Source organism: Chrysemys picta, unplaced genomic scaffold (genome assembly GCF_011386835.1).
Source record: "Chrysemys picta bellii isolate R12L10 unplaced genomic scaffold, ASM1138683v2 scaf105, whole genome shotgun sequence".
Lineage (NCBI taxonomy): Eukaryota > Metazoa > Chordata > Testudines > Emydidae > Chrysemys > Chrysemys picta.
In genome coordinates, this window is record NW_027052812.1 from 696 (window position 1) to 23371 (window position 22676).

General features: G+C 45.6%; 1 protein-coding gene across 10 annotated transcripts in view; it reads right to left on the reverse strand.

Annotated features, from left to right (window-relative positions):
* Window positions 1–1175: 1175 nt before the first annotated feature.
* Window positions 1176–22676, reverse strand: part of LOC101951133 (rootletin-like) — a 152720-nt gene continuing 131219 nt past the window's right edge. For 9 of the 10 annotated variants that reach the window (XM_065579135.1, XM_065579131.1, XM_065579125.1 and 6 more), the window contains one exon: window positions 1177–1576. In XM_065579135.1, coding sequence (XP_065435207.1) covers window positions 1288–1576 — 289 coding nt within the window. In that variant the 3' untranslated portion in view covers window positions 1177–1287. Of the gene's footprint in view, window positions 1577–22676 lie in introns of all 10 variants that reach the window. The other variant, XM_065579132.1, reaches the window with a different exon arrangement.

A 22676-nucleotide genomic window follows, 5' to 3' on the forward strand; every position in this document is an offset into this window, starting at 1 on the left:
CTGCAGCCCCTATTCCAGCTCCTCACGGATATTTTGTTAAGGTTTTGGTTGCACTTTTCCCCTCACCTTTTTATTTATGCACTCCCTATCCGTCGCCCCACAAAGTAGCGGAACCTCCTGGTCATCCTCCTTCTGGCCCTAGCAAAACTGGCCATCTATAAAACCAGAGTGAGGAGGTTGGCCGATGGAGTTTCCTGTGACTGTGGGGCGTATTTCAGGTCCTCCGTTCTTTCACGTATCCGGGCAGAGTTCCTCTGGGCTGCTCCTCGAAGGCATCAAGGGAGCCAGTGGACGCTGTCCGGGGTTCTCTGCTCGGTGTCCCTGTCTGGTTCGCTTCATTTGACCCTTTGACCTCACTCCTGTCCCTGTTTTTTTTATTAGTTGTCCCCCATAATTTTTTGGTCTCCAGGTCCTGTGGACCCCCCCTTAGGCTGGGGGGGATCCTTTAGCAGTGGGCGGGCAAAGCCACTTCCACTTCCTGGATCCCAATAGGTCTAGTCACTCAGGGAACAGAAAACTATTCATCCAGTGACCAGTATATTTGCCCTCTACCAGACTCCTGTACCCCACTGGTCTTGGTCTGTCACAGATTATAGGATAAGGTTTCCTGAGATGGCCAAGGACTAGACTTGATGACATAGACCTATGTTCTCTGTTCCTATGTACTGCCTCCAAACTAACAACCTGGCCCTTTAGGTCAAACTACAAAGGCTTATGTGTCTAGAACTAGACATCCTAAATTCACTCCTTGCTGATGACCAGTCATCATACAAACATCAAGCTTGTTATCAACAAAATTTGCTCCAATAATTTTAAAGATATGGAAGCTTATTTTTGAAGTGATCTCAAAAGGTGTTTAACTACAGAATGTTGAAATGCCTCTTTCAGTCCCTTTAAATTGATGAAGTTTTAAATGCTGGTAAGTTTTCACCACAGGTGTCTGAGTTTACAAATAACGAGGTATCTGGGTAAGAAGTTAATCAGTATTGCATATACGTGTACCATCTGCCACAGCTACTCAGATATACAGATAAAAGGTATTACACCAGTTCAGAAATGGTTTAACACAGTGCACAGTCTACCTATGTGAGAGCTTCAAACACTCATGACACCATCATATGAAAACTATTTTTTCGCAATCCACAGCCCAGTTTTCAGTGGGGACCATTTTTATACAGGATCTCAACTTTCACAACTGAACCATCTTTATTATAGCCCAATTATACAAACCATAGTTTTTCCCTGACGTGGTATAGGTGAAAGGACCATCAACCTCAAGTGGTTCCATCACCTCTCCCTCCCCTCTTGCAGAGCCAGTTGTACCGTGCCTTCTGATTCCCTTGCCAGCAGTTCTGTCCCGAGCCCCGCAGAGCACTTACCCTTCTTCAGCATCAGCGCTCTCTCCAGATACTCATCCTCCGTCAGCACCTTCCCATCAATCTCAAGGTCAAGGGTGAAGTCCCGCACAGTCCAGATGAAGTTTGGAAAGAAGCTGATGTACTCTGTGTCGAGAGCAGAATCCTCCTCCCCCTTATCAGCTTTCACCTTTATGTGCTCAGAAAGCTCAGACACAAAGCTGAACAGGCAGCTAAGGAATCCGGACAGGTTCAAGTGGGATGGCTAGAGACAGAGGCCAGGAGTAAAGCAGCATGGCCAGTCCCAGCCGTGCATGGAGTGTGTGTTGCACCCTGTGCTTTGGAAGGCCTCCTATGAAGCCAGGGCAAGTCTGTCATTCCCTGTGCACCAATGACCACCCCTTCCTCTCACAGACTGGGCACCTGTGGCAGCTGCAACACACACACACTCCTCTTCCCCCCCTACTACCTGGGCCCTGTGGTGGCATATACAAACCCCACACTGCATCCAGGCCAGGTCAGAAAGGCATTAATGATCTATCCTGAAGACACAAGATGACCCACCCCTAAAGACATAGAGGGAGCTGGGAAATCTCACGACCATCTAGTGAGACAAGGGGCTTCCTGAGGGAAGGGAAAGCTCCGTCACAGATTGTTTGACTATTCAGAGAGTGGGAGAGACTGATTAGGACTCCCTGATGGAACATTAATCCCAACTATGAACTAGGAGTGAAATCCTGGCCCCTTTGACATGAGTGGGAGTTTTGACATTGACGTCACTGGGGCCAGGATTTCCCCTAGATGTTACTTCACCCCTGGAGCTCACCCCTGCCCATACCCAACTCGGACATGGATACTCAGTTTATTGCTTGACTTGTTTGCTTTGAATAAAGAGGGGTATTTCCAGCATCACCTAGACTTCTTTTTGACCTTAGCTGTGGCCAGTAGACACCCCACTGCTGTGTTACCTGAACAGCAGGTCTCCAACACTCCTCTGCTGGGGTCAGTGCCTCACAACTGTCCTGGATCTGGTTAGTGATGGAAGAGAGGACTCTGAGACTGAGCCAGGAAATGGATCCCAGCTTCTCCCCTTATTTGACTAGGTCCCACCAGCCAGTTTTCAATATTTATTTTACATAGAAATAAATCTGCCCCCAAAGGGCAATATCCCATCACAGCCCCAATACAGATAACTGTCCAGCAGGTCTTCAAAACAGTCTTGATGTGGGCAAGTCATTTAACATCTTCCCTTCTGTGATGGGCTTTGCAAACACCACACTGAGAAACACAGAGTTAAAGGGCTAATGCGGGCTCAGGTGGTTCTGCACCATCACACCTGTGAGGGATATCAGGATTGGAGGGAGAGCTGAAGAGAAAGAACTAGGGAGCAGAGAAAACCTCAGTTCTTGGAGAGAGGCTGTCTGACTGAAGCTGGAGCTGTCAAGATGACCTGTGCCTGATGAGGGAAGGGAGGCCAGATGCTGATTCTTCTAGAAAGAGAACAACTCTCCTCTATTGCCTGTGAACTCAGTTTAGGGCCACAGCCTGACAGGAAGAGAGCCTTGGACCCAACTTTGGAAAGATGTATTTGTGTTAATTCCCCTTGTTTCTGTTCACTGGCTGCCCTGGAAGGATGCCATCATGGAATGATGTCAGATTGGAGGGAGGTCACAAGTGGGGATCCATAGGGATTCGTTCTGGCTCCAGTTTTGTTTAACATCTTTATTAATGAACTGGATGTAGGTATAGAGAGCATACTGATCAAATTTGAAGATGACACAAACTAGAGGGGGGTTGACAACACCATGAAGAATAGAGCTAAAATACAGAGGGATCTTGATAAAATGGAGAACTGGGCTATAGTCAACAAAATGAAATTCAGCAAAGACAAATGGAAGGTGCTACACTTAGGGAAGAAAAACCAAATGTACAAATACAGAATGGAGAATAACTGGCTTGGCAGCAGCACTCTTGAGAAGCATCTAGGAGTTGTGGTGGATCACAACCTCAACCTGAGTCAGCCATATGATGCTGTTGCAAAAAGAAGAAACACAATTTTAGGTTACATTAACAGAGACCCAGCATGCAAGTCAGGGGAGGTGATAGTACCAGTCTACTTGGCACTGGTGAGGCCTCAGCTGGAGTAGTGTGTCCAATTTTGGTCACTGCTGTATAAAAAGGCTGTAGAGAAACTGGAAAGGATCCAGAGGCAAGCGACAAAGATGATCGAAGGGATGGAATGCAAACCATCTGAACAAAGGCTGAAGGAACTGTGTTTAGTTGAAAAAGAGGGGATTAAAGGATGACGTGATAACCACCTTTAAGTACTTGAAAGGCTGTGTGGTGGAAAAATGACCATGCGTTGTGTTTAGTTCAGATCAGCCTGAGGCCACTTTATTGAAAGCCTGCATGCAGGGGTGACAGCCAGAAAAACTGCCACCCCAAGCACGGCACACTGAATGCTTATATAGCTTAAACCCACAAACGGTTACATGTAATACATCAAAACAGGTTTCCTTATAAGGGAGAATAGCAAAACAAGCTTTTCCTGTTATTCACGGGTGTACTTCTAGCAAGCTTTCCTGTTATTCACAAGTGTTCCTTTTGCAGTTTAACAGCCTTTCTAACACTACCGATGTGGTTACATTTTTCTAGCTAAGGCAGTTACTTAAATGGTTGCTTAAAATTTCCACTGCTCAACATTTTCCACTTCCCATGGCCACTTTTGTCTCATGGCCATTTATTCAGCTATTTAGGCCAAAGCTTAGGCTTGGTCAATTTTTCCTCTACAGCTGCCATAAGAAAGATGGAGAAAAGTTGCTCTGTCTTGCAACAGAGGGCAGGACAAGAGGCAATGGGTTCAAACTACAACACAGCAGATTTAGATGAAATCTCAGGAAAAGCTTGCTAACTCTAAAGAATGGTAGGACAATGGAGCAGACTGCCTGGGGAGGTTGTGGAAGCTCCTTCACTGGATGCTTTCAAAAGAAGGCTGGACCCATCTGTCCTGGATGGTTTAAGTCAACAAATCCTGCATCTTTGCAGGAGATTAGACTAGATGACCACTGAAGTCCCTTCTAACTTTATGGTTGAATTATTCTAAGGGGAGAGTTTAAAGTGACCTGACCGGAGGGGCATATCACAGGAAGAGGCAGCCCATCAGAGGGACTGTTGGCAGATGCCTGATGAGGAGAGAATGCTACGCCATGCCCAGCCACAAGAAGGTGAGAGAACCACTGCGCCGTGCCTGGAGGTACTCAGAGTCAACCCTGTCACATCTCCTTAGAAAATTAAAAGCATGTTCTGATTATTTCTGTTTGCAATTCAGACCTTTGTGGTTCCATGCAATGTTGCACTGATAAATGTTTTAAAAAGTATATAACTACAGGATACAAAGGTTCATCACATGATATATCCTCCATCAGTCCATCAAATATCCCTCAGTGACCCCCTCCCTCCTATCTTGTAACCTCCCTCAACCTATTCTTATCCCCCTTTACACTCTTTTCCTCAACCTCTCACTCCCATTAGGTTTCTTCTCTTCCCAGTGAAAGCATGCTCTGGTCTTTCCCATCTTAACAAAGGCCACCTTCGATCCCACATTGCCCTCATTCCCAATCTCTCATCATCTCCAAACACATCAATGGCACCGTTTGTGCCTGCTGTCTAGAATTCCTTTCCTCCAGTTCCATTCTAGATCCCTCCTCTCTGCTTTCTACCCCCTGTTCTCCATTGAAATCCCTCTCACCATAGGCACCGACTTCCCCTTTAGCTGGGGGGTACTCAACACTCCCCCTCCACCCCTGGACCTGTCCCCAGTCTACACTTTCCTCCAAGCCTCTGCCCCACCCCCATTCCACTCCTTCCCCCAAGTCCCTGCCCCAGCTTCATCTCATCCTGCTCCTGCCCCACCTCTTCCCAGCTTCCTCCCCCAAGCACGACCCGTCCCTGCTCCTCCCCCTCCCTCCTAGAGCATCCTGGAGACGCTGGGAGGGAGGTGGGAAGAGTTGGTTAGCAGGGCCGCCAGTGGCCGAGAGGCGCTGTGTGAGTGGGGGCAGAAGGGGGAGCTTGGCTGCCGGTGGGTGCTGAGCACCTGCTAATTTTCCCCTGTTGGTGCTCCAGCCCCGGAGCGCCCACGGATTCAGTGCCTATGACTCTCATTAAGGCTATGTCTGCACATAAACCACTACAGCGGCACTGCTATAGCACTTCAGTGAATACACTACCTACGCAAACAGGAGGCCTTCTCCTGTCAACCTAGTGCTTTCTACACTGGGGATTAGGTTGGTTTAACTGTGTCGCTCAGGGGTGTGGATTTTTCACACAATTATACTTGCCTAATTTCCTAGTGTAGACCAGGCCTAAGATTTCTAGTGATCCCTTCAGGGCCTCTGCTACACCCTCATCCTCCTCAACCTATCAGCTGCCTTCAATACTATAAACCATATGCTTCTTGAAATCTTGTCTTTTCTCCGCTTTCAAGACTCTTGCCAGCGCTACACAAAATGTTGCACTGGTTTAACTAAATGCACGTTTTTAAACTAGTTTAGTTAAACTAGTGAAAGTAGACACTCAAATTGATTTAAACTTATACAAGACAGTTTTAAATCAATATAGGAGTGTCCACGCAGGAGTTTGCCCTGGTTTATATAAATTGTTTTAAGCCATTTTTAATTAAATTAACGGAACTTCTGAGTGTAGACCAGGCCTCTGTCCTCTCACATGTCTCTTCCTACATCTCTATCACACTTTCAAGTTTTGTTCAGTGAATCCACCTCATCATTCCTCTAGTTTTTGGTGGGGGTTGCAGGCCCCATCCTTGCCCCTCTTCTCCCTCTACATCCTATCTCTGGGTGATCTTTTCTGAACACATGACTTTAGCTATCATCTTTATGCTGGTGATTCATAGGTTCGCTGCTGTGCTTCAGACCCATCTCCCTCTGTCTCAACTAAAATCTCAGCCTGTCTCTCTGACCTCTAGTGTGGATATCCAGTCTCAACTCACACTCAACAGTCAGAGTGGAGTACTCAGTCTTTCCCTCCAGGCCCTTCCCTCCCTCCTCATTCTCTGTCACTATGGACAATAGCACCACCTTCCCAGTCATTCAGGTCTATGTAACCTGTGCCTTATCTTTCACTCAGTCCTCTCTAGACTCATATATCCAGGCCATGTTAAAATCTTGCTGCTATGTCCTACATAACATTTCTAATATCTGGCCTCTCCTCCAAATCCAAACCAACAAAACTCATCCAGGCCCTTAGGTTCTCATTCACATCTCTCACTCTTGGGGGGTCAAAGAAGAACATTGAGGAGTTTGCTGCCCAGCACGCTGCCCCCTCCTCTGAAACAGGATGATCCTCTCATCCACTGTTTGTGCATGTGGGCGTCCTGGTGCCAGCTGGGGCTCTGCGCTCTCTGAGGTGTCTGCTTCCCCTTCATCTCCTGCTTCCCTGTATTTTGCTCACTCCTAAGTTCTTCCTGACCCTCAACAAAATTACCAAGTTAGACAAACAAACAAAAACAATAAAACAGGACTGTGGCAGTAATTTAAAAACACTTCTACCAGAAATAAATGTGTGGACATGTTTTAAAAGTGGAGAGAGATGGACTGAGCTGGATTTCAAGAGGAAGCAAATCTCATGCCTTTCACCATGGCAAACACTTGATTGCCTGCAGACTTCAGCCATGACGGTGGAACCCTTGAACACTGGGTGGTATGTGAGCACAGGCGCCCATCAGATGGAGGCTCCAGGATGGGGTCTCAGATAGAGTCCGGGCCAGACCCATTCAAAGGTTAACAAACCATTAAAACTCATTTACATTGAATCCACCACTTAACAGGCAGCCAGTGCAAAGCACACAAAGGGGGCTGAATATGATCCTAACAGTCCCATGAGAAACTGTGCTGCTGCATGTGAACTAGCTGCAAGCGGTGGATCAGCCTTGCTGATAACCTCTCTGATGGGCTACACTAACCCTGCACCAGTAAGGAAGGGGTTAAGCAGCTGCTTTGTGCTCGAGTGGTCCTGCCTGCCACACTGGCCTGTCTGCTTCATCAGCAAACTCCTCAAGGCTCTCCAGGCAGACTCCAGCCCCTGAGCTCCTCAGAGATGTTTCTCTGCAATGCCTGGCCCCTAACACGGTGTGTTCACAGAAGATATTGAGTTTTCTGCTCTGTTAAAGAGTCAGTATATCACAGCTTGTTAATTTAACAGGGGTGAATACACCCTTCCCTTCAAACACAGCACTGCATTGGTGTAAAGTAAAAGTAGAACAAATTTGTTAACAGAAGAGCTGGTTTAAGTGATACCAAGTAAAAAAAGAAAGGTAGAAATGGCTGTGACACCCTATACCCATGTTCACCACTTTTATATGGTTAGGACATACTTTGTACAAAGTATGCCTTGTGAGGGATCATTTGAAAACTCATCACTGTCCTATTAAGGTGTGTGTAGAGTCACGAGATTTTACTATATGATTGTTACTGAAATATGTTGTAATTCTGGGTAACAACCACAAGTCAATTTCTCAGAGACAAAGACATACTAGCAAGCCAGCAAAGTGCTAACGTGCCATTACCCGCTTAATTGGACATTCAACAATGGGGGAGGGGGTGTAAGCAAGAAATTTACAACTCATCCAAAGGACAGTTTGGAGCTCACATACACAATGGAACTACCTGCTCTCATGACCCCACAAGGATTTTTCCAGCACAAGGGGTTGGAGAATAAGAAGAGGGGGAAAATGTCTCTAGCTGCCTCTTCTCACCTCTTCACCTCCCGCCTCTCTACTCAGGACATCAATAAATACCTAAGGACTCTCAACTGAGGGAGGGGTCCCAGGCTGAAAGAAAATTCAGTGTGTGAACTGAGAACTATGAACTGCCTGCAGCATCTGGTGGGGTGAGAAAAATGTTTGAATCTGATCTAGCTTGCAAAAGTTTAGGAATTAGCTAGTGGTTTTATCTTGTTATTTTCTTTTGTAATCAATTCTGACTTTTATGCCTTATCACTTGTAACCACTTAAAATCTATCCTTTTGTAGTTAATAAACTTGTTTTATTGTTTTATCTAAACCAGTGTGTTTTGTATTGAAGTGTGGGGGAAACTCAATCTGGGACAACAAGGCTGGTGCATAATCATTTTCTTTGATAAAATATGAGCTTGTATTGCCCAGTAGAGAGCTGGACAGTACAAGAAGGTACATTAATGGGATACAAGGGTGGGACTGGGAAATTGCTGGTGTTGCCCTGTACGCAATTCCTGAGTGGCTGGGAATAGCCCTCTGTATATATATCTGTAGGCTAGTGTCAGTGGGCCAGGGGTGCACCCCAGATTGGAGAATTAAGGGGACACAGTTGTCTAACAGTCTAGATTATACCCTGGTGAATGTCACAATGGCTACAAGCAAATGAGAGTGAAAACATGCATCTAAAAGTCTAAAATTTAATCTAGCAAGATACAGGCTTTGTTCAAAGTGGTTTCTCATCAGCGCCAATCTCCTTTCTGCATTTCAGTGGCCAGTCTGGACAGGAGCCATTACAGAGATCAAATCACTTAGTTTCTTTGTCTTCTTAATGTGAGGGATAAACATGGAGTTTCTCTCTGTTCCTTATATTCCCAAAGGGATTTCTTTGTTTTACAAGTCAGGAAGGTTTCCTTTGTCTCTCTGGGAGGCAGGAGCCCTGTTAATTCTCTGTTTCTCAAGTTCAGGATTAGTATAACCCCCTCTGGTTTAGCTTTATAGCTTCATTTACTGCTAATATGTAAAATGAGGTAAACTCACATTCCTAGAACTAGGGGTTTGTCTACACTTAAAACCCCACAGCAGCACAGCTGTGTCGCTGTGGCACTTCAGTGTAGACACTACCTATGCCAATGGGTGGGGCTCTCTCTTCCAGGTAATCCATCTCCTGGACAGGCAGTAGTTAGGTCAATGAAAGAATGTTTCTGTCGACCTAGTGCTGTCCACACAAGGACTTGGGTTGGTTTAACTATGCTGCTTAGGGGTATGAATTTTTTACATCCCTGACTGACATAGTTAAACCAAACTAATTTTCCAGTGTAGACCAGGCCTAGGACAGACCTGTTTAGCACTTCTACCTAGGCTAAGCTGTCTTTGTCTTAAATATGTCCTAGTAACATCACCCTGAGGGAATTCATTACTTCCCTTATAAGGTTGATGTGCATTTTACACTGATATTAATAACCAGCATGTCATTAGCTTTTATATGATATCTCACAAAGTATATTTTGTACAAATATTATTGCGGTTTTGTGTAGAGGGTGAATACAGAGTTCCCTAGGGTCACACCTTTGGTTTCAGTTATTTGACATTGTACTTTATCTATTAGGAAAGGGGGCACTGGGAGGAAATGAGGCAGCAGTCTCATTGGGGTGCAGGACTTAGATGCCAACCATTGGGCCCTGATTCAGAAGCCAGTGGAGAGGGCGGTCCTCGATTCCTCTGCTAACCTCTAGGGGGTGCAGAAAGCCCACCCCTGAAAAGGGGAATTTGGAGGAAAGAAGGATCTGACGACAGAAGGCTCAAGACCTTGACACTGGGGAGATATGGAACCCCTCACCTAACCAACAGAGCTACTCCATTGCTGGACTGTTTATATACCCTGAAAGGGATGGGCAGAAATGTGTGACCTGACTGGGGGGCTGAAGCACTGCAGGGCTGGATTTGCTGTCAACAGGGAGCATCAGGAAAGAAGAGAGCCTTCTAAGCCCATGCCTACCCACAAGTGGGCACCTGCAGTGAGTGATCTCCTTCATACCCCATGAAGAGGGAAGTACCAACATTGAGCCTTGAGATCATGAGGGCATGTGCTGCTGTTGCCAGGTTGTCACAGGATAAATACAGGCACACCAATGCACATTGTGTAGCTGGAATCCACACTCCTGAAGCATGTCCAACACACAGCTTTCCATGGATAGGGCGTGGTCAAAAATGATGCAAGTTTTTTATCTCTAGTCTGTACGAGCCCCTTCAGTCAAAGCAGACATCAAGGAGGAGTGAGTCATCTCATAAAAATGGTCTCTGTCCAACAACCACACTTCTGTCTGCCCAAGGCTGAGGGCAAGATGGCTCTGATGCCTCTGTGATATTGGCAGGCCAGGTGCCAACTCATGTCAGAGCCCCGGGACAATTCACTTGTATATTATATAGATCATGTGTTAAATGTATGAGTGTATTTGGTATTTAAACTGTATGAAAACTTGTGGGCTGCTACTTGCATTGTTTTCACTTATCTGGATCCTGTTATAAAGTAGTAGCAAACATTAACATTGTGTATACCCCTGTAATTAAATAACCCATCAAATGAGAAAGAAGCCTTGTGGAATGCAAATGAAGAACTTTAACAGAAAAGTGCTAATTTCAAATCAAGTGGTCATTGTGTGTGATGAACGGAGGTCAAAGACTCAGAAAGCATTCCTCACTTTCTGTCAAAGGAAAAACCCACATGGGTAGGGACACTGGCAGCTTGATTGCTGTGAGAAGAAGCTATAGGTATGGATTCAAGGAAAGATCCTTCATCTCTGAATGGTTTGGACTCTTATAGGGAAGAGTACCAGATGCAAAGTGGAGATCCCCAGAGCAGGGCCATCCTTAAGCCTACACAGCTGCTTAGGGCACCCAAAAATTCGGGGCACCCCTGGTGTCCCAAAAATTCGGGGCACCTTAGTGTCCACCCCCGCCTCTTCCTATCCCTATTCTAACCCTTCCTGCAGGCTCCCACCAAAGCTAGCTGCTGCAGCCTGGAGAATCTTCCTCCAGAAGGGATCTAGTACTTAAAAGTGAAAAAGCCTTCCAGCCTGCTAGCCCTATTAGCACACCACTGAAAGTGTTAAAGAGCCATTCAAGTGGTAATGAAGCCATTTAAAAGGCATTTGCCAACGCCCAGGTATATACTGTCAGTTTCTGAATTTACTGACAAGAACAGTTGTGCATCACTGAGTAACCGAGACCGCCGTCCAGGGAAATAACCCACTTCCTTCCCTGACAGACCAAGGGACGCACCCCACCCATGTACTTATCTGCTACACCGAAACTGACTTGGACTCCTTATTCATTCCATGGGTGGCGTACCTGAGCCCACTTATCCACTGACACTTTAAAAACTCTTGCACCCCAATCTGGGTCTTTGCAGGTTATGCGATATGTATGTATCTTTACATCCTTGCAAATGATACCTGTAAACCCCCATAATCCAAGCCTGACCCCAGATGTACATTACCTTGCCTCTTAACTCGTGTCTATTTCATTTTAAACATTTACTCAAGAACATGTTAGTCTACAGGACCTTAGTTTAAAATTTGCTTTAAAAATATTTCATTAGTGTGTTGCTGAAGATTATAAAATCACATCTCTAAAAAATCCTTGCATAGATTTTTAGATGCACAATCTGAGTATTCATCTTTAGACTTAAATGCTTGGATCTTCAGACATACAGTTTTTAAAATAAATCCTTCAAAAGACCTCCCATATATAAAATATACATGCGAGCCCGGGCTGCCATTGGGCATAGGAGCACCAGTTTAACAATACTGCATAAGGCCCCATGAATCCTAAGGATGTCCCTGCCCCAGAGACAATGTGGGTACCATGAAAAGACTCTTGGAAAACTGGCAGTTTATTACATCACTGCCACCATTTGGAATTACAAACTGTGACTCACCTGTGCATATATTTTATCGGATTTAACCTCTCATTAACCCTCATTTTCTTTTTGTATCTAATAAACTGTTAGTTATGAAAGCAGAGTCAAGATGAGCTCTACACTGAAATCTGGTGGTAAATTGTGGCGAGTTGTGCAAAAGAACTTCAGGGGCTGATCTTGTTTGCATATGGTGGCATTCTCAGAAATGCTCCCAGTTCCACGCGCAGGGCCAGGTAGGCAGGCAGAGTTTCAGAGTCTCAATGCGTGGATGAGACGATGGTGTAGAGAGGAGGGGTTTACATTCATTAGGAAGTGGGGAAACTTCTGGAATGGGGGGAGCCTATACAGGAAGGATGGGCTCCACCTAAACTAAAGTGGAACCAGACTGCTGGCACTAAACATTAAAAAGGTTGTAGAGCAGTTTTTAAACTAGGAGATGGGGGAAAGCCGACTGCTGCAGAGGAGCATGTGGATCGGACAGAGACTTCTCTTAGGGGAGAGTCTAATGATAGAGAATCTCCAGGTTATAGTCAGGAGCAGAGGATGGAAGAGGATAAAGTAGGGGCCAGATCAGATGATAAACATTCACATAAAAAAGAATCTGATACATCAGAAAAGGGCAGACATATAAACAGTGACAAGTTTTTAAAGTGCTTGTACACAAATGCTAGAAGTCTAAATAATAAGATGGGTGAACTAGAGTGCCTTGTGATAAAGGAGGATATTGATATAATAGGCATCACAGAAACCTGGTGGACTGAGAGCAATCGATGGGACACAATCATTCCGGGGTACAAAATATATCGGAAAGACAGAACAGGTCGTGCAGGGGGGGGAGTGGCACTATATGTGAAAGAAAATGTAGAATCAAATGAAGTAAAAATCTTAAGCAAATCTGCATGTTCCATAGAATCTCTATGGATAGAAATTTCATGCTCTAATAAGAATATAACATTAGGGATCTATTATCGACCACCTGACCGGGACTGTGATAGTGATGATGAAATGCTAAGGGAAATTAGAAGGGCTATCAAAATTAAGAACTCAATAATAGTAGGGGATTTCAATTATCCCCATATTGACTGGGAACATTTCACTTCAGGACGAAATGCAGAGATAAAATTTCTCCATACTTTAAATGACTGCTTCATGGAGCGGCTGGTACGGGAACCCACAAGGGGAGAGGCAACTCTAGATTTAGTCCTGAGTGGAGCACAGGAGCTGGTCCAAGAGCTAACTATAGCAGGACCGCTTGGAAATAGTGACCATAATACAATAGCGTTCAACATCCCTGTGGTGGGAAGACCATCTCAACAGCCCAACACTGTGGCATTTAATTTCAAAAGGGGGAACTATGCAAAAATGAGGGGGTTAGTTAAACAGAAGTTAAAAGGTGCAGTGACTAAAGTGAAATCCCTGCAAGCTGCATGGGCGCTTTTTAAAGACACCATAATAGAGGCCCAACTTCAATGTATACCCCAAATTAAGAAACACAGTAAAAGAATTCAAAAAGAGCCACCGTGGCTTAACAACCATGTAAAAGAAGCAGTGAGAGATAAAAAGACTTCCTTTAAAAAGTGGAAGTCAAATCCTAGTGAGGCAAATAGAAAGGAGCATAAACGCTGCCAAATTAAGCGCAAGAATGTAATAAGAAAAGCCAAAGAGGAGTTTGAAGAACGGCTAGCCAAAAACTCCAAAGGTAATAACAAAATGTTCTTTAAGTACATCGGAAGCAGAAAGCCTGCTAAACAACCAGTGGGGCCCCTTGATGATCGAGGTACAAAAGGAGCGCTTAAAGACGATAAAGTCATTGCCGAGAAACTAAATGGATTCTTTGCTTCAGTCTTCACGGCTGAGGATGTTAGGGAGATTCCCAAACCTGAGCTGGCTTTTGTAGGTGACAAATCTGAGGAACTGTCATGGATTGAAGTGTCACGAGAGGAGGTTTTGGAATTAATTGATAAACTTAACATTAACAAGTCACCGGGACCAGATGGCATTCACCCAAGAGTTCTGAAAGAACTCAAATGTGAAGTTGCGGAACTGTTAACTAAGGTTTGTAACCTGTCCTTTAAATCGGCTTCTGTACCCAATGACTGGAAGTTAGCTAATGTAATGCCAATATTTAAAAAGGGCTCTAGAGGTGATCCCGGCAATTACAGACCGGTAAGTCTAACGTCTGTACCGGGCAAATTAGTCAAAACAATAGTTAAGAATAAAATTGTCCGACACATAGAAAAACATAAACTGTTGAGCAATAGTCAACATGGTTTCTGTAAAGGGAAATCGTGTCTTACTAATCTATTAGAATTCTTTGAAGGGGTCAACAAACATGTGGACAAGGGGGATCCAGTGGACATAGTGTACTTAGATTTCCAGAAAGCCTTTGACAAGGTCCCTCACCAAAGGCTCTTATGTAAATTAAGCTGCCATGGGATAAAAGGGAAGGTCCTTTCATGGATTGAGAACTGGTTAAAAGACTGGTTAAAAGGGAACAAAGGGTAGGAATAAATGGTAAATTCTCAGAATGGAGAGGGGTAACTAGTGGTGTTCCCCAAGGGTCAGTCCTCGGACCGATCCTATTCAACTTATTCATAAATGATCTGGAGAAAGGGGTAAACAGTGAGGTGGCAAAGTTTGCAGATGATACTAAATTGCTAAAGATAGTTAAGTCCAAAGCAGACTGTGAAGAACTTCAAAAAGTTCTCACAAAACTAAGTGATTGGGCAACACAGTGGCAAATGAAATTTAATGTGGATAAATGTAAAGTAATGCACATTGGAAAAAATAACCCCAACTATACATACAATATGATGGGGGTTAATTTAGATACAAAAAGTCAGGAAAAAGATCTTGGAGTCATCGTGGATAGTTCTCTGAAAATGTCCACGCAGTGTGCAGAGGCGGTCAAAAAAGCAAACAGGATGTTAGGAATAGAGGGATAGAGAATAAGACTGAGAATATATTATTGCCCTTATATAAATCGATGGTATGCCCTCATCTCGAATACTGCGTACAGATGTGGTCTCCTCATCTCAAAAAAGATATACTGGCACTAGAAAAGATTCAGAAAAGGGCAACTAAAATGATTAAGGGTTTGGAACGGGTCCCATATGAGGAGAGATTAAAGAGGCTAGGACTCTTCAGCTTGGAAAAGAGGAGACTAAGGGGGGATATGATAGAGGTATATAAAATCATGAGTGATGTGAAGAAAGTGGATAAGGAAAAGTTATTTACTTATTCCCATAATACAAGAACTAGGGGTCATCAAATGAAATTAATAGGCAGCAGATTTAAAACAAATACAAGGAAGTTCTTCTTCACGCAGTGCACAGTCAACTTGTGGAACTCCTTACTTGAGAAGGTTGTGAAGGCTAGGACTATAACAGAGTTTAAAAGAGAACTGGATAAATTCATGGTGGTTAAGTCCATTAATGGCTATTAGCCAGGACAGGTAAGGAATGGTGTCCCTAGCCTCTGTCTGTCAGAGGATGGAGATGGATGGCAGGAGAGAGATCACTTGATCATTGCCTGTTAGGTTCACTCCCTCTGGGGCACCTGGCATTGGCCACTGTCGGTAGACAGGATACTGGGCTAGATGGACCTTTGGTCTGACCCGGTACGGCCTTCCTTATGTTCTTATGTTCTTATGTTAGACAGACCCACCCGCCTAGCATGAGCCCACAGCAGCTCAAAGTGGTTACTTTGGCTGCTGTGGGATCCCCAGTTTCTCTGTTACTGGGGCAGGAAGAATAAAGTGTTGTTACCCTGATTATGTGAATCAAGGCTAGTGGAACTGTTGTATGACAGAGGGACTCACCATTAACTAAATAGCACTCGCTAGACAAGGGGTGTGGGTTCCAAAACCCAGTAAATTGAGAGAGATTGGGGACAGGTATATGTATCTGGTGGTGTGGGCCTGAAACACCATTGCACCTCCTTCTCTCTCCACTGTTGAATATCAGAGCTAATTTTGATTCTATTAGGAATCTAGTTGCAGACTGCTGAGCTGACTTCATGTTGGGCCAATGGTGCACCATTGCACCATTGGCTACTATAAGCTGAAATCACTAAAGAGCTAAAAAAAAATCACGGAGTGCTATGCTACCTAGTGGGGGTGTCTGAAGATCTATTGCTAAGTGGCTGGCAGAGTGGTGCAGTTTGTGGGATGGGGGGTGGGGTGGAGCGGAGTGGCTGGCAGAGTGAAGCAGTTCGTGGAACGGCTGGAGCAGCTCATGGAGTGTCTGGTGGCATGGAGCAGCTTACGGTGAAGGCTGCAGCAGAACCCCATGGAGAGGCAGGGCAGTTGACCTCAGACCACGTAAGGTGCCCCTTAACACCCCGCCTCCCCCATTTCCACCCAGGGAGGTAAAAGTGCTGCAGGTAAACTTTGGAACTCTGGGGCTGCATTGACCAGGGACAGAGACATTTGGGTTGCTGGACTTTTGGGATTTTGGGTGATTTGGGGTTGTTGGACTCAAGAACGAAATGAAAAAGGACTTGGCTGAATTTGTTGGGGTGGGTCTTTGCTTGTGGTTTGGTCTTTGAACCCTAGTGTGGTGTTTTCCCAATTTAATGCTGATGTAATTTACCTCATGTTATTAAAAATTTTCTGCTACACCAAGACTCTGTGCTTGCGAGAGGGGAAGTATTGCCTCTTTGAGGCACCCAGGGGTGTGTGTAAGATTTTCCCAGGTCACTGGGTGGGGGCTCAAGCTGGTTTTGCATTCCATTATTGAACCTGGCCTTTGCTGCTGTCAACTAGGCCTGGCAGAAGGGTTACAGTTAGTTTACTATAGCATCGGCTACCAGCATTGTCTTTGGTGTAAGAGCTAGAGTACCAATTGATCTGCGGTAAGTGACTGGTCTCTTGTGACTGGAAGAAATCTAAATGTGATGTGATATTTTATTTAAGGGACGTTTTATCACTAAGTCCAGTTTGTCTGGGTGGCAAGATAGACTGGAGAGTCTAAGGGGACTGTCTGTGACTCCATGGTAAGACTGGTATAGTAATCCAGGAGTTCACATATGTCACTGGCTTGGTGAAATCTAATTATAGAACACAACACCAGTTTAGGGTGTCTTTGTGTTTTCTGACAGTCTGCCCTGAGATAGGGCACTCACAGTCATGAGCCACTCCAGACAGTGTGACACCCTCCAACTAGCAATAACGTGGATGATAGGATCAGCTCCTGAAGGATGCTAAATTTCAGGCAATGAGGAACAGTTCCCCATCACCACCCATCGACTGTGATCTTCCAGGTCAGAATGCAACCACCGATGAACAGTCCTACACACATTAGAAGTATCCCACAGTAACCGACGTAATAATGCATGATCAACTTTATCAAGAGAAGTGATAGGTCCAGCATAACCCGAATAGCTTGCTGGCCTTGATCTAACATAAGCAGGAGATCATTCTAGACCCTCAGGAGGTCAGAATCTATGCAGAATGACACTTGCATCCAGATGCCTCTGGAATTGAAGAATCACAACTTTTTCAATCACCTTCCTTAAGAAGGGAGATTTGAGATGGTGTGATAAGTGGCAAATACCCTAGCATCAAGAGATGATTTCCTAAGGAGTGGGAGGACCTCATATATTTCAAAATGGTTGTCACCCTCCTCTTGCTAAGTAATGCATTGACAGTGGCTGTCAACCATAGCATCACTGCCCTGGCACTTGCTGTAAGTAACCACAGTGGGCAGGAATTGGGACTGCAGGCGGTAGGCCTCAGAGAGCCTAGACCAGAGAGATCCTTGTCAGAGACTAAATTAAACCCAGCCAAGGGGAAATACTCCATCAGGATCCACGTCTCTCACCACCAGGACAACCAAGGAACTCAGCCCAGAGCTGATCTGTCTTATCCACAAAGAACATGGCAAACTCTTCAAAATAACTAACAGAGCAAACACAGACAGATGCTCATGTGTTGGTCATGTCGAACACTGCAAGGATGATGAAAAAAAAATCATAGCTACAGCACCACTCCTTCATCCTGCATGAGATTGATGGGTTGCCGGTTACCCAGTGGGAGAACCTGTACCAAATCAGGGCCTGCATCAGCACCTAGTGAGGTCTTGGCAATACTGCCAGGCCTGAATGGCATGTCACAATAGAATTCTCACAACTAATCAGGTATTTGTTTTCCAAAAACTCTCACAACAAATACCAAAATTATCCTACCCCTTTGGTCACCTAGTTTCTCACAATAGGACCCAGCGGATCTTCTGGAGGCACTTCCCCTGAGGTATCTTCTGCCACCACTGAAGCTTATCTTTCCTCCAAAGAGTCATCCTAACCGTTATCTCTAAATCCACTAACTCAACTTTACCCATTCCTTTCATTCCATCATAAGCATCTCCCTATGGGGATCCATCTTCCCATCACACCAACACCAATACCGCAACTCACCCACTAAAAATACAAACAACACAGGTAGAGGGGGCCCTCTCACTTCCCTTTATTCCCAGACCAGCAAAAATTCATGCAATATTTACACCAACAAAAAACAAATGGACTGCTCTCACCAATCCCTCAGCACAAAATAAAACACAAAAATCATAAAATAATGACAGCTTGCCTGAAGATGTCCCCAAGTAAATGTTACCACTGTTAACAACAAATGGGAGGACATTAAGATCAATAAAAACAATACAAAACTACCTTCACAACACCCCCAGCAACCTGCCACCAACATCCAGCACCCTTAGGCACTACCTTTTGGCCACCCCCGAAAGGCTGTGGCTTGTATGCTCAACTTTTTATTCTGGAGAAGGCCCCCAGTGACCAGGGCCAGCTCCAGGGTTTTGGCCGCCCCAAGCAGACAAAACCAAAAAAAAAAAAAAGATGCGATCGCGATCTAAAAAAAGCCACGATCGCAATCTGCGGCGGCAATTCGGCGGGAGGTCCTTCACTCCCAGGCGGAGTGACGGACCCTCCGCCGAATTGCCGCCGAATACCTGGAACTGCCGCCCCTGTCCGGAACGGCCGCCCCAAGCACCTGCTTGAGAAGCTGGTGCCTGGAGCCGGCCCTGCCAGTGACTGTCCCAAGCACATGACTGTGGCTGAAAGAGTCAATGGAGCCAGAGAGAAAGAGAGTTTAAACAAGGTTGAGGATGACCCCATAGTCTGGTAGTTACAGTACTCACCCAGCACGTGGGAGACTGCCTGTGCTAATGGCTTTTTAACTATATATGGGGAATGAAATAGCTTTAACTGGAGAGACTGAATATCACACCAGAATATCCCATAGCCCAGTGGTTAGAGAACTCACCTGAGAGGTAGAAGACCCCTCTTCAAATTCCTTTTCCCTCTCATGTGGAGAGGGAGCTTGAACCAAGGTCTCCCATGTCCTAAGTTATGAGGGAAGTATACTACTTAAACTTATACTTTCCAAAATAGTATAAGGCACCTCACCCCAAAGAGGGCTCAGCTGGAGTATTGTATCCAGTTCTGGGCATCACACTTTGGGAAAGATGTGAACACACTGGAGAAAATTCAAAGGAGAGCAACAAAAATTATTGAAGGACTAGAAAACATGACCTATGTGGAAAGTTTGAAAAAAATTGTGTTTGTTTAGTCCAGAGAAGAGACGACTGAGTAGGGACATTATAACAGCCGTTTACGTACTTGAAAACTGTTATCAAGGTGCTAAATTGTTCTCCTTATCCACTGAGAACAGGACAAGTAGTAATCGGCTTACATTGCCGCAAAGGGGGTTGGGAAGTTTTTCCTAATGTCCAACCTAACTGCAAGGCTATTTAAGTACTGGAACAAAATGCCTAGGGAGGTTGTGGAATCTCTGTCATTGGAGGTTTTTAAGAACGGGTTAGACAGACACCTGTCCAGAATGGTCTAGATAATACTTAGTCCTGCCTCAGCACAAGGGATGGGACCAGATGCCTTCTCAAGGCCCCTTCCAGTCCTATATATCTATGATTCTATGATTCCCAGCTGCAAATCTCAAGCAGAATCTGGCATCTCCCTACAACATGGCCTTAGGAGTGGGTCTTAGCACCCACCACTCTTGTCAGCATCTCCCATTGGCCGGTTTACGCAGCTCCCCGCCTGGCCTGCTGGCTTTTGTGAGTTGCACTCTAAGGTGCCTATCTCTCCCTAGTCATTGTACTCGAGTGTAGGCACCTAGCTCAGGCTTTGGGTATCCCTGTGATTTTTCTTAGCTCCGTGTGGGCTCTCAGGTCTTTATCTACAGAATGCATGAACGATCATTACCCTCCAAGGAATGAGACCTCTGTGCATAGTGAGGGTGATGAAGTGCACACAAACTTTAATGGCAGTCAGGGCCAGGGCTGGGAGTAGAACTCCTGGGCCATAGACCTGCAGTTTAGTGCATGTTCCCCTAGGTTACAGAGTACAGCACAGGAGTTGCTCTCCTCCTCAGTGTGTGAAGACTGCAGCTTCCTCTTCAAGATGTTTAGTCCGTGTGAATCCCATTCAAGGTGCACGTGTGCCCCATGCACATGAGATCAGAATCTTTGCCCAGCAATGTCCATTTGGGCTGTGCCCTGCAGGCCTCTAGCCCCCATCCTGCACCAGAAGGCACAAAGAACACAGAGGCCCCAACCGTTCCTCAGCTCTCTCACACCATCTGTGCCATCAAGACAAAACTCAGCAGTGCCCATCTGCTACGCATACCATAACTCTCTGTCTTTCCCTCTGCCTTATCTTAGCTGGTTAGTCTAGTTCGTTGAGGCTACCTACCCCTATTTCATAATTCAATTTAATCTGTATTTAACAAAACACACACAAAAAGCCCATTTTTTAAAAAATGTTAGTTGCTTGGTGCTACTGCCTTTCCAATGGTGGGTCAGAGTTCTCAGCATACAGGACTTTTCCATCATGCAATGGACTCATTCCCCACACTGGCAGCCATAGCCAGTGTTTATTCTGTCTAGGTGAGAGCCATATGTTGGACCAATGCTCAGTCTGTCAGTATTCTTCATCTAGAACTCGCCAGTCGAGGGACAGTCATCAGAAGTTGTTTCTCCTGGAATAACTGATGAGTGGCACATCTGACCCAGAAGAATGGACAGCTGGCTCTTAAAAGGGATCTGCTTCCTCAAAGTCCCATTGGGCTAGTGATCAGGTGAGTTGACATTCGACCCCCAAGATTGGCTCTGACAAAAGGGCTGACACACCTCCAACCAGCCCTTCGAACTGAGCCCTGCACCGCTGGCTCTGAAGGCTGGCATTGCTTCCTCAGCACCAAAGCAAGGCAGGTCAAAGCACTAATCAAAGGAGAGCTCTCAACACCAGTCTGCCACACCTGATGGGAAGAAATCAGAGAGGCCTAACAAGAGCCAGTGGCCTTCTGCCCACTCCCAGTGTCCAAACAGTCACCCAGCATGGGCTGCTGAGGTGGAAATGCTGGCCCACCTGGTGCTGAGTAAAATTAAATCAACCCCAGTACCAAGGAGCAGCCCCAGTTATTTTGATGGCCAAGGCAGAAAACATTTTCAACAACTCCTGCCCCCACCCGAGCCTGAGCCCTGTGCACTCCAGGCCATCATCCCCTGTGGAGAAGCCAATGACGTAATTTTCCAACATGTTCCAGGCTGCTCATAGCTGCCCAGGTGACAGTCTCCTCAGCCCCAACTCCTGCATGAGAGCTTCTCTCGCCCACAGGTGTTTCACTCCTATGTTCAGTCTACCTTGGTGACTCCCTTTTTTCCCAGTGCCTTGCAGTACTGCTAGTACTTCAGGTACTATCTCCGGATACTCAGTCAACTCTGGGTGGACGCTACTAAGCCCCATAGGCTGATACATGACTTGGGGTTCTGTTGTCATATTGGAAGCTCTCCCCAGGACTCTACCTCTCAGACTTTTGCCCAAGGTCTGGGCCAATAGGAATTCATGTCAGCCTGATGGTGGGGATTCCAGCATGTCTTCCAGCCCTTCCATTGGGTTCCTCTTTACCTGTCCAGGAATGACCTCCAGGGTAACATCACTTTCCTGTCCATAGTCAGCTTGCACACCTGGACTTCATGCTCTGCAGGCATCAGGGCTAACTCTCTCTCTCTGATGATACAAAGGCTTCTCTTGAAGCTCAGGTCTGCCTTGTGCTGCTGGATGAAATCAATCCAAATTGGGGCTTCCTCAGAGGATGCGGCTACTGGGAACTCACAGGATAACTAGAGAGTGTCTAGACTCAATTATTTGCATATTCCTGTGGTCTCTAGATGACTTTGGTTTGCAACCCGGATCACCCAGTTGAAACTCTTCCTTAGGCAGTTTTTTTTTTTTTTTTTTTGCCATACAGCTGTGAGTGTGTGATGGAAACCTGTACCCGATTCCACCAGAACTGGGTGTCCATTGATCTTCTCTGGGATGTGGTATTTCAGCAATATTTCACTGGCAGCTATAGTCTCTCACTTTGGGCTTAGGGGTCTTTAGGTGTAGGTCTGACCCTGGTATGGTGTCTGTAATGGGGGGAGGGAGATCTGCTCACTGCTTGGTGGTGCCTCATCATGGCTCATCTAGGGAATTAGCTCACCACTGTCCACACCCCTCCTGTAGTTGCTGAAGGCTTTACTCTCCCAGACCTTACTACTTCTTACACTCCTATTACAGGCTCCTACTACCCTCCCCCCTTACATCAGGGAGCACAACTGCAGCTTTCCTCCCTGCAACCC